Below are 12178 nucleotides of genomic sequence, written 5' to 3' on the forward strand. Positions count from 1 at the left end.
ATCAAAGGCTTTGCAGCAGTCCAGAAAAATAACATCCATAGCCATTCCACTGATATAGTCACTCTGTCGTAGAAGGCCACTGGGTTGGTCAGGCAATGCATCAGATCCTGTGTCACATTCCCTCTGTTAGGGCTGTCTGTCACCTCTCTTGAGAAGTTATCCTCCTTTCATCCCAGGAGTCTCATGAATTCCCTATAGCCCACTGTGCTGCTTCTCTGGCAAATGTCAGGGTGGTTGAAATTCCACAGTGGGACAGGAGCCTCCAGCACAATTCCTCCTGCAGCTGGAGCTAGAAGACTTTGTTGGGAGGGTCCCCTTGGTCAGGCAGCCTGTAGTAGACATTGACCACAAGGTTCCCTTTATTGCCTCAGTCTCTGATTCCTGCCTACAGGCTTTTTATTGCCATGATTCCTGCTCATGGCTGCTCTTCAGGGGCAGCACATTGCACTCTATCTATCTATTGTAGAGAGCAACCCCTTTCACCCTCCTTCCTGTCCGGTCACTTCTGAACAGTCTGTAGCCACACTAGTCATGGATTCATCCCACCAACTTCCAGTAGTGGCAACTGGGTCATAGCTTTCTTCTGGAGGCTTCCAACTCTTCTTGTTTGTTGCTCATGCTGGGTGCAGTGATATAGAGGCACTTTGGCTGGACTGAAAAGAGTGTATTCTTGATTTCATCTAGGCTTTTTCATGCATCAGCTTGCTTGTTTATATTGCACTTAGTTACATCTATATGTGCTTACTAATGGAGTAGGTTAATAATAAGTTTAAATGAAAAAGCAATTTAGCTAAGCTGTAAAGCTGATGATACAGAAATGCTAATAGGTAATCAATCTGTTGACTGAATTTTTTGTTGACTATAAATATCTTTTTGTGGTGGTGGTGGGGCCCTGAGTTTTTATCCTGTAGTAAGATGTTCTCTCCAAATTGAAGTGTTTTTCTTACTTGTCTTGAAGTGACAGAGTTTTACAGCAGAGACACAGCAGAGCTCAGAGTCTTCCCCTCCTTTCTTAACTACCTTTTGCCATATTACACAGTTCCAAGTCTGTTGTCTAAGCATCACATTTGATTCTCATTCCTCTCAGGTCTTCTAACTATAGTTTTTCACATTCTGCATTGTATTTCTAATGGATGTACCCACAGAGTGAAGATTTCTGTCATCTTGTCTTAACATATAATTGCATTTTTAAGTTTGTGAAAATACTGTCTTGAGATGTTAGCAGTATAAAAGGCAAATGTCTGTGTCACTGTTGCTTCCCCATTTTTAATCACATCCAACCAAACCATTTATCTTTGCTTTCTCTAAGCACTGTGCCATTGCCCAGACAGCAGTGAGGTATCAATGTCTACTTCCAGACTACATTTGGTGCCTGCTGGCCGAGTTATGAAAACCAACACTGCTGTTGTTTCTCTCTTGTTTTCTTGAACACTGTGGAAGAATTTCCCAGAAATTTTTTTTTTCTCTAGTATCCTACTTGGAATTCTTCAGTTGTGCTTTACAAAAACTTGACAAATGTTAAGTTCCTGGTTTTATCTAGACCACAGTCTATAGTACTGAAAAATACTGTCTTGTTTTTTTGTACTCTGCCCTTTAGGTGTGGCCAGATATTGTCTCCTGTTTATAAATTCTTAAAATTAAGGGTCATCTTTCTGTTTGATATTGAATAGTACATAGTCCATTGGTATTGTCAAAATAAACAATTATGAAAAGAGCTCAGCTGAATGCTGAGAAAGTAGATTGGGTATGCAGGGGTGACAGTTACACACAAATTGGTTATATCTGGTATTGAAATCCATGAAATACAGCCAAAAAGAGACTTGACATATGTAGAAAATAAATGTGAAGTAGAGAGCAACTCTAATCTGGAGATCCTCTCATGGTCAGCTTCCTTTTCCAGATTCTGCTTGGTTATTAAAAACATTTGGAAGATTTAAGGAGAAGAGAACAGAATAAGGTTCCATTATCATGATGGAAGCAACAGCTTAGTGCTCTCTGTTTATTTGTATCTCTTCTCCTTATTTATTCTTCATGGTAAAAGACATGACATTTGTTTATACCACACTTTCCATTATTGCCTACAATTCCATTGTTCTAATTGCCATAGAAAAATGCTTAGCTTCTGTTTCTTCTCTGCATTGTGCTTAACATATTAATACAGTATGACAGTTTAATTATAGCTAACCAAACCCGCTTAAAATCTAAAGAAATTATACTTGTGAATGTAGGCAGAAACAGGCCTAGAAAATTGTTATTTAAGTGGTCAAAAAATTCAAAACACGTGAATACTTTAAGACTAGAATATAAATAGTGGCTTTGTCATTGGAGCTTCTGTACCATTTTGCAAAAGTAACACTTTTGAGTATGGGGATATTTCTTGGCAACATTAATGACTTAAGCCAGGAATTTTAGGGTTCTTTTATTTAGGATGTTGTCGTGCTTCTGGAAGGCTTGAAAATTAGCTGTCAGGATTACATCAGCATATTATAAGTGAAGAAGCATTTGTTTTCTTGTTTGTCCATTTTGTTCAAACATGTTTTTCTCTGGTGGGCTTAGAATTTCAGTCATAACTTCTGTGCCTATCATAATTCATGTTTAGCTATTCTTGAAAGTAATTCTCATAAAGTGAATTTTTGCAGTAGGCTCTATGCTCCCCCTGCTGAGCTCTATGAATAGACAAAAAGTAAGCATATTATCAGTTCATTTTCCCTTGAGAATTATTAAAGTTAGGGAAGCACATACAAGTTTTTGCTGTAGTGGTTCAGGTAAATGCTTTTGAATGCTATTCAAAAGAAGTGCTATACATGCTTTGATTATTGTGGTTTGTGCATGTAACAATGTTAACTTTGTATTTTTAGTTGAGAGACATATTTATCAATTTTTTATGTTTTTAATAGATTATTTATTATTGTTCTGGTGACTACATATCTTAGTGAACACTAGTATGTTTTATGTATGTTAATTTTTGACTAATAAAACATGGCTGACAGTTCTGATACCTAAAACATCTAAAACAGATGAAGTTTTTTGTCTGAGATGGGCAACTTAATTACATCTAATTAGCACTGGCAGGTGTTATTGCTAAGATACTGTCCATCATCTTTGAAAAGTCATGGAGAACAGGAAAGGTGCCTGAGGACTGGAGGAAAGCCAGTGCCACTCCAGTGTCCTGAGAAAGGGCCAGAAGAACAGCCCAGGAAACGACAGGTGTCACCTCAATCCCTGGAAAGGTGATGGAACAGCTCTTCCTGGATGTCATCTCTAAGCGTGTGAAGGAAAAGGTTATTAATTAGTAGTCAACATGGATTCACCAGGAGGAGATCATGCCTTACCAATAAGGGAGCCTTCTGTGATGGCAGGACCAGCAGGGTAGATGAGGGAAGACCAATGGGTGTTGTCTACCATGACTTCAGCAAGACTTTTGACGCTGTCCCCCTTAACGTTGTCATAATATTGTCCCACTCAGAGAATCCACTCAAGGAGGGTGGATTCTCTGAGTGGGCAGCAGGTGGGTTGGGGACTGGCTGAATGTCAGAGCTCAGAGGGCTGTGATCAGTGGCACAGAGCCTTGGTTACATGCCTGTATCTAGAAGTTCTCCCCAGAGGTCAGTACTGGGCCCAGACTTTTTCCATGCATTCATTAATAACCTGGATGACGGGAAAGACTGTACTCACAGCAGGTTTGCCAATGATGTCAAACTGGGAGGAGTGGCTGGTACACCATAGTGGGGTGCTGCCAGTCAGTGGGACCTGGACTGGGCAGAGAGGAGTCACATGTAAGCTCAGCAAAGGTAAATAGAGAGTCCTGCACCAGGGGAGGAATCACGCTGTGCTCCAGTAGAAGGACCTGGTGCTTCTAGGGCATAACAGGCTGTCCACTGAGCCAGCAGTGTGCCCTGGGAACCAAGAAGGCCATTGGTACCCTGGGATGCATTAGGAAGAGCATTCCCAGAAGGTCAAGGGAAGTGATCATCCCTAGAGGATCAACCCTAATGAGGCCACATCTGAAATGCTGTGTCCAGTTCTGGGCTCTCCAGTTCAAGAAAGACCAGGAGTTAGTGGGGAGGGCCCAGCTAAGTGCTATGAAGATGAGGAGGGGTCTGGAGCATCTCTTTTATGAGAAAAGGCTGAGAGAGATGGGACCATTCAGCCTGGAGAAGACTGAGAGTGGATCTTACCAATGAGAAATACCTTGTGTGGAAGTCAAGAGAACAGAGCCAGACACTTTCCAGTGGTGCTCAGCAACAGAATAAGGGGCAGTGGGTACAAACCGAAATATGGAATTCCCATTTGAACATGAAGGAAAGCATCTTCACTGAGATGAAAGGTGACTGAGCATTGGAACAAGCTGCCTAGAGAGGTTGTAGAGTCTTCTTTTCAGGAGATACTTGAAACCCATCTGGACTTTGTTCTGTGTAAACTGCAGTGGTTGAACCTGCTTTAGTAGAGGGTTGGGCTAGGGGATCTCCAGAGATCCTTTCCAACACCAACCATTCTGTGATTCTGTGATTTACATACAGTGTGCAAAGTGTGTAGCTCCTTAGATCTAGAAAATTTACATTAACCAAATATTAGGAGGCTTAACTTGGCAGTGTAAGAAACAAAGAATCAGGGCATTGCAAAGTTGAAATTACTACTGCTGTATTAACTAAGTCAGATTGCACTTAGAAAATATAGTGAAATATAACTCGAAATGTTTGCGGGATTTTGAGAATTATTTTTTTTTAATCCATTGCATAGAAAATATAGAATGTACAACTTTGGTCAATTAATATTTGCATAGAAACCATAATTCTGAAATTTCCTTTCTTCTTCTTGATTTATTGTTTTCAATGTTAGGTACTTGTTTTCTGTGTAATAGTTACTACACATCAAATAGTGCAAATGCAAGTGATTCTACAGCCAATTTGTGTACCTAGTGGAGTGAAAAGGAAAGACTGCAGTTAGTTTAGTGAGAAAGGGGTCAGGAACTTAATTTAAAAGTTAACAAGCTGCACTGATCACAGTCCCTTGCTCCTCTTTCATAAATGTATTGTGATATATAGTGTGGCTCTGTATTTCAGGAGGTTTGCTTTTCTCACTTATCATGGCTTAAAATCCCCTCTAGTGTTGGAAGTTAAAAATCTCAGGACTACAATCCCATTTAAATCTGCACAGGGTTCCCATGACTTCAGTGAATTGTTCTGAATTGTTTGAGATAGAAAAGCAGACTCTATCGCTCTGGTTTACTTAAACTCTTGTTTTGAAAATCTGCTTTTACTCTAGATGTTTAGTGTCCTGCATCCTGAGTTCCTACTGTATTATTGTTTATCACTTTTTTAAGTAATACCTTTTTTTCAGAAAAGTTTAAAGTTTGTGTTTCATGGGCCTTTATGATATTTTCTATTTGAAGATCTCTCAAATGCTCAGGTGATGTTCATTTGTACCTGTTCTGCTCTTTTCCCTGAAAAAGAAAGTCACGAAGAGAGATCTGTATAGAAAAACATTTGAGAGATGAAATTATTATAATATGAAACTATATAGCTCAGGACCTTATGTGAAAGTAATTAAGCATGTTTTTTAAGAAAAGATCATGAAAAGTCAAATCATGTCTATTAAAGCCTATGTTACATGATCAAGTGACTAATCATGAAACTTTAAAAGGCTTTTTAAATTCAAAATTAGGCCCATTAGAAGTAGATGCATGATTAGAAGTACTCTCTCACTTCTATCCTGTCAACTAGAGGTATAGACGTCTCCTTTGGAAATACTTTAGGGGTATAAAACACTAGAAGAATATTATAATGAAATATAAATCATAAAATTGATTTGTGCAAAAATTGAAGTGTTTTTGGAGAAAATCTGAAGATATATATGTAATTTTCAACTTGTAAATAATGTAAGAATCTCTAGTTATTTTCATAAGAGCTGGAGTTAATCTTTTAAAGATCTGTTTAAGGAACCACTTGCATAGCAGACTGGTAAAACTGTGGGGTATGAATGTACCAGAAATGAGGTCTTTTACAATAATTAAGTATAAAAAAAGGATTCCATAAGAAGTACTTGAAAGTAGCCTACACTGTAGCAAAAGCATTTGGTTGTAAAGCTGCATTCTACTGAACAAGGATAGTGTATCTCTCTGAAAAAGCATCTGTAAAATTGAATAGGTTTTCTCTTCAATTTAAGTACTCTTAAAATTTTGTTGTTTCTTTTATTTTTTTAAAGGAAGCTGCACCGACAGAATCTCTGCTCAACTGGCAAGACTATGAAGGGCGAACTCCTCTTCATTTTGCTGTTGCAGATGGAAATGTAGCAGTTGTGGATGTCCTGACCTCCTATGAAGGCTGCAATGTGACATCTTATGACAACTTGTTTCGAACTCCCCTCCACTGGGCAGCCTTACTTGGTAAACTGGACACTGCTGGAGTGACTTAGTCATTAATTAACTGTACTGTTTAATCTTTGTCTCTGCTTTTTATTTCATTCCAGCCTGGCAGTAAGATAACTAATCTCTTAGAGCAATAAGAGTTTCTGCTCAACCAGGATTAGAAGTTTGTGTGTAGACTGCTTATTTTAGCTTCAGATTCTCCAAAACATTGTACAATGCATTACTTCAACAGGTTATATATGCTGATGATTTAAGAACAATTAGGGTATATTGAGATTCTTCTTGCATATGCAGCTTTGATCATAGGTTAAAAAAAACCCAGATACTCTGGAACATCGGTGTCTGAAGTGGGGTGTACACAGCCCAGCATGAAAGCAACACAGTGTATGGGAGTGCATGAAGAAAATATCAGAGCTTCAGTGTATTTTTTATCTGAAAAAATAACTTGACTAATATTTCAAATACAGATTTAAGCTAGTACCCTTGTTTGGTCCACATGTAAGATGGTCACATGGGGTTTGCAAGGTGCCTGAGGGAGCTGAGCTGCTCCACAATGCAGAGTGGTTGATGGTGGCATCATGAGCCACATGCTCGCTTTCAGCCTACTGTGATGTACTGCAGTTTGTGTCTGCCTGGTTAAGTGGGTTTATGATTATATTTTCTAGTTTTAATTAAACTACCCCTCACAAGCTAAATAAGAGGCTTAAGAATATTCCCACAAAGAAAATGGAGATACTCTGACAATGCCAGCACAAGTAAACAAAAAAATTGCAGAGTTGACACTTCTGGTACAAGCTCTTCATCAGACATGCTATGACAATCTAATCAAACCTGACAACGGGTTTCATTTGTGCAGAGTTTTTCTCTGTTTAGATTGTTACTCTGAGACTCAGATGCTCTGTAAATTGTAAATTTTGGGTTGTATTTACAAAAACTGGATCCTTGTAAAACAAGTTAAAATCTAATTAAATGTAAATAGTCTAAATGTAGGGAAGCACAATCCATAAAATGACAGACGCAAAGATAATATGATTTAGAAAATTTACCTCCTATTTCCATTCAGGGGGAAAAAATAACCACTGGATAAAAGAATCTTCAAACAGTCTCTCTCCCCTTTTAACAGGCTTCATCCCAAAGATCCTTTGGGACACTGCAGACAAGGAATGCCAGTATAAGAATCAGATGTTCACTGGAGCGAGTTACTGCAACTCCAGTAGCAATATACATGTAGTTTGATTATATTTATTAAAACAAAAAAGAGAGAAGGATGTTGTCAAATTTGCATATATTTAGGGATATTGAATTTTAACAGAGAAATTGTGAAGCATTTTAAGTGTAATAGGATCAGCTCGCCAAATAAATAGTCATTATCACTTGGTTCTGTCCAAGAAGCAAAATTTATTGTGTTTTGAAATTAATTGTATTTAAGAGAGGTGTCTTGTCTGTTGGAAAAATGGATTGTCTAATCGATGTAGAATAAAGGGGGAAGATGTGCCAAGACCTCCAGACTATTTTGTGAACTTGATGAGGTCTCTAGGAGGCATATGCTCTTTGGGAATTTCTGGTTAGTAAATCATTATTAATTTTCAGGGTTAGGGTTTTAAGTTGAAGTTAATGTTCTAAATAGGTCTTAAAGAGAGTAAGATGTTACTATATAGGTTAACAGCAGGAGATTTAAAGCAGTGCAGCGGTGCTGCCGTGAGTTTTCTTAGATGTGATGGATTGCATGTGACTGCATCTTAAGGGCATTGTTGCTCTTCTTACCTTTTCATTTGTGTAGATAAAATCTCAGCCAAGTTATATCTCTGCTGAAGTGCAACAGAAATGACGTTTCTTGACCTCAAGAAATTAATTTTAATATTTACATTAATGGCCAAGTGAGATCCACTTTTGCACCAATTTATTTACTGTTGCACCCAATACAATTCCTTCTTTCAACTCTCTCAAACCTTACCCTCATAGATAACTTAGCTAGACTTCCTGTCCTGGTTATGGAATTAGGCAACTTAGCTAGACTTCCTGTCCTGGTTATGGAGTTAGGTTTCTTTTTTCTAGTTGTCTGTCCTGAAAGTTTAGGAATCTTTTTTTCAGGCTCAGTACTCCTATGGTTTTTCTGCTAGAATTCCACTCCAAAGCGACTTCTTCCAGTGAACATCAATTTACTTCTTATACTCTTGAGGTGGGAATATATAGCAAAATAATATCTCCTCTTTTTGGGTTGTTTTTTTTTTTTTGTAAGAAGGGACAGAATAATGTCATGTTCTGCATCCAGGGTTCTCTTAATGGCTGACAGGAAAGAGGAAACTTCCTGTACACTCTAAGGCCCCTAGAAAAAAAAAAAATGCTCACATAAGTCTTCATCCTTTTTGACCCAAATTACCACTTTCTTTCATTTCTGATACTTCTGTACATATAAAGTCTCAAAGTACCATTTCACAAAAGAGGGTTTACCTAGTCCTCCATGTCTTAGGTTTTTAAGAGCTACAGACTACAAATATAGCACAGCTTCATTATGTAATTGTTGGTGTTTTCATTAAAAGTAGTCTACTGCTAGCAGGAGGGTTTACCTACCTTTTCATTTATTCTAAAGTGATTCAAGACAACTGTGCAAAAGTAACAAACTGAAAAATTGATTGCTTTTCTGACATATGAGGTACTGGGAGTTTTCACCTGTAAAATCAGAGTGATTTTATAGTACTGCTTAAAATACCAAATCATTAAGATACTCTGTGAGCTGCATATGCTGGTAGAAACAAATATATGAATGGACTGGTTGACTTCAGTGGCAATATACTGTATTTGTCTTTGTTTTCCTGTCAGTGAAGTGAATATAAAGTTTACTCATCCTCCAAAAGCGCTGTGATTTTAATCTCAAAATATTTTAATCTGTTTTTATGGAAGGAGTTGTGTGTGAACACATATAGAGCAGCTAGAAGTAGACTAGCCTCTGATCCTGCTATACATTCTCAGATGAAATTTTGGTTAAATAAAAGTTAAAAATTTACACTTGCTTTCTGTAAAACAGTATGATGTGTGATGAAATTGTCAACATTGGTTTAGCTTGTCTTTTAATGCAGATGGACAAATGCTCATTATCATCAACCTATGCTCACTTTACTGTTTCTGACTGACCTGTCACTCAAATGCAGCATCTCAACTGAGCTATTATAAGCTTTTTCTGAAAATATTCAACCAATTCATTACACAGCTATCTGGCCAGTTACTGCTGGTTTCTTTATTTAGGGAAAAGCTCTTTCTGTTAAAAGAAATTTTGTGTTTATAAGTCATTCTGATTTATAGATGCCCCCCAAAAATGATGATACAGAGTATGGCACTGGAGCACTATTGGGAAAAAAGTACATGCCAGACTTAATAATCCAAATTTCAAATCTCTCAATATTCTCTCTTACATTTAAACTATAATGGCTAAAACACAAATATATAGCTATTTATTAAACTCTTCATTTTCTTTCTCTGTTTGAGTTTAGGTTTTTTGTTTGTCAGCGGGTTTTTTTTTTTACTTTAAGCTTTTTATTGACTTTAGGATTTTATACAAATTTGGTTTTATTATATTATTTTTCTCAGGTCATGCACAGATTGTCCATCTCTTACTGGAAAGAAATAAGTTTGGAACTATCCCATCTGATAGTCAAGGTGCAACACCCCTACATTATGCAGCTCAGAGCAACTTTGCTGTAAGTAGAACATACCCTAAATGTGAAGTAAATATATACTGAAATCCTTATAGTTTAGTAGAGTGTTTGAGTTGTTTTTGAAATCACATAAACACAGAGTTGTTGGCACGAGTTTCATTCAGAGTTCTCCAATGTTATGTGATACAAATGTAGTTAATTTGAAAATATTAAATGATCGATTTACAAAAACTAACTTTCTGTACAAAAAAAGGCCCTTTTAGCTATATGTTTGCATCAGAATACACAATACTCATTCAGTTACTTCAACAGAAGGCAGAATGACACCTACTATTTCACAGTGCTTTCAGGTTTTAGGGCTCATTAGAATGAGGTCTAAGTAGTTATAAGGTATCTAGAGTAAGATGACTTGTAGGAGTATTTGCACAGCTGCTGCAGGACCAGTCAAACCAGTCTTTGCATTCAAGAAGGTGATTGATTTATGAATATTTGGCATTATGAATGAACTGTTGTCTCATGAAGCATGGCTCAAGAGTTGAGTGCCTTTTGTCATAATTCTTCACAAACACGATATTTTTTAAATTTTTAGAAATATTTTTTAAACTCAGACAACAAAGAATGTTGGTTTCTCAGGCAGCTGAATTCTTATACCTTGGTATAATAGGTAATTTTTTTTTTTTCCAGACCAAGATCAGATACAGTAGAGCCAACTCAGCATTTCAATGATTGCTGGTCACAGATGTTGCAGAAGTAGTTCTCAAGCACTGCAAATTAGGAAAACTTTTCTTAAGCTCCTTTACCCCTCTCATAGTTTTCATACCCTCCCTTTACAGAAAGGATTGTTTAGTGCCTAGTTAATGTAATAGTTATGTAATCCACATTGCAACATTTTCTTAACAGGGATAGTAATTTGGGTCTTTCTTGCATACCTACATGTTAACAAGGAAAATAAAAAAGGAAAATTTACATGCTCTTGAGAACAATTCAAGTTAACAAATCTAGAAGTGGTATTGAAAGAGGGAGCAGACCAATATCTCTGCTCCCTTGTGAGAGTGAATTTTGGGGCTTCAGTGGGGTTTTTTTGGAGGTGGTCTTACTAAGACCATCCAGATATTTTTTTAAATTCAGACCTTTATTGAAGCATATCTCTCTATGTAATCTTCACTTTAAAGAATTTTTTGTTGATGCTGATTTTTGTCCATTTAGGGCTGTGTACAGTTTGGGCCTAACTTACACATCAGAAATATTTATGTTGTAAAAGCCTTTCTTTCATGTTTGAGTTAGACTCATAAAAAAAAAGTGTTTACTATCTGGTAATTATCTCAACATTCTTTAATCTTGTTATTTTTTTCTTTTCTATATTGATGTATTCCTAAAAAGATTTTTCATACTGGATTTCTTTCCCTGGGCTTGATTCAGTTGAATGAAACATCTTCATTATGTTGCTGCCTTTTGATCCCATCATCCAGCCAAACTGTGATATCATCTGCATTTCAAGGGGAAATGAAGTACATGGTGGAATCAGACATTCTTTTGTAATCTTGTATATTTACAATTAATGTACTGTTTACTGTTTTCCATCTTAGATGAAAAATCACACGGGAGAGTTTCATTCAGATCTGCAAGTCTCTTTTAGCTGGTGCTGTACTCAGCAGTCCCTGCCTAAATTATGTCTGGAGTCTGTTTTCACCAGTCCAGTTGTTTCTGAGTACCACTATTTGCTTTTTTTCTCCTTTACATGCATATCATTGAGTAATTCCCACCACTGAACTCCATATACATGATCAGACAACTGAGTGGAGATACATCTATGTTTATTCTGGCAGTAGCAGCTCTATAATCATGGTTTGAGAGCCACATTTTTGTTCTATTCTGTCTGCCCAGTTTTGGTTAGGTGTGGTTTTTCTCAGTTAAAATGTGATGTTTCTTAGTCCCTAACAAGAAGAAAGTTTATTCTTTTGTGTTTATGGTAAATATTGGCATAGCTTTCAGTTTTATTTGCTTTGATGTCTTGTTCTTTGTTCTGTTTCTCTGTGGGTTACTTACTATAATATGACATTTTTGGGTTTTTTAAAGACTGAAGAGATTTAGCTAGTGCTTTATGTGAAGAATTTGTTCCCTAAGACTAGCTAATCCCCACTTACTATAGACAGGAAAA

At 37.0% G+C, this 12178-nt stretch overlaps 1 protein-coding gene across 5 annotated transcripts in view; it reads left to right on the plus strand.

Moving 5' to 3' along the window:
- INVS (inversin) overlaps positions 1–12178 on the plus strand; it is an 85261-nt gene that overhangs the window by 42458 nt on the left and 30625 nt on the right. For all 5 annotated transcript variants that reach the window (XM_005517338.3, XM_088060036.1, XM_014255988.2 and 2 more), the window contains 2 exons: positions 6205–6385; positions 9953–10062. In XM_005517338.3, the coding sequence (XP_005517395.2) occupies positions 6205–6385; positions 9953–10062 (291 nt within the window). The remainder of the gene's footprint in view (positions 1–6204; positions 6386–9952; positions 10063–12178) is intronic.

Source organism: Pseudopodoces humilis, chromosome 1, assembly GCF_049639895.1.
Source record: "Pseudopodoces humilis isolate 2021_Gansu_Grassland_sample_001 chromosome 1, ASM4963989v1, whole genome shotgun sequence".
NCBI classification, from domain to species: Eukaryota; Metazoa; Chordata; class Aves; order Passeriformes; family Paridae; genus Pseudopodoces; species Pseudopodoces humilis.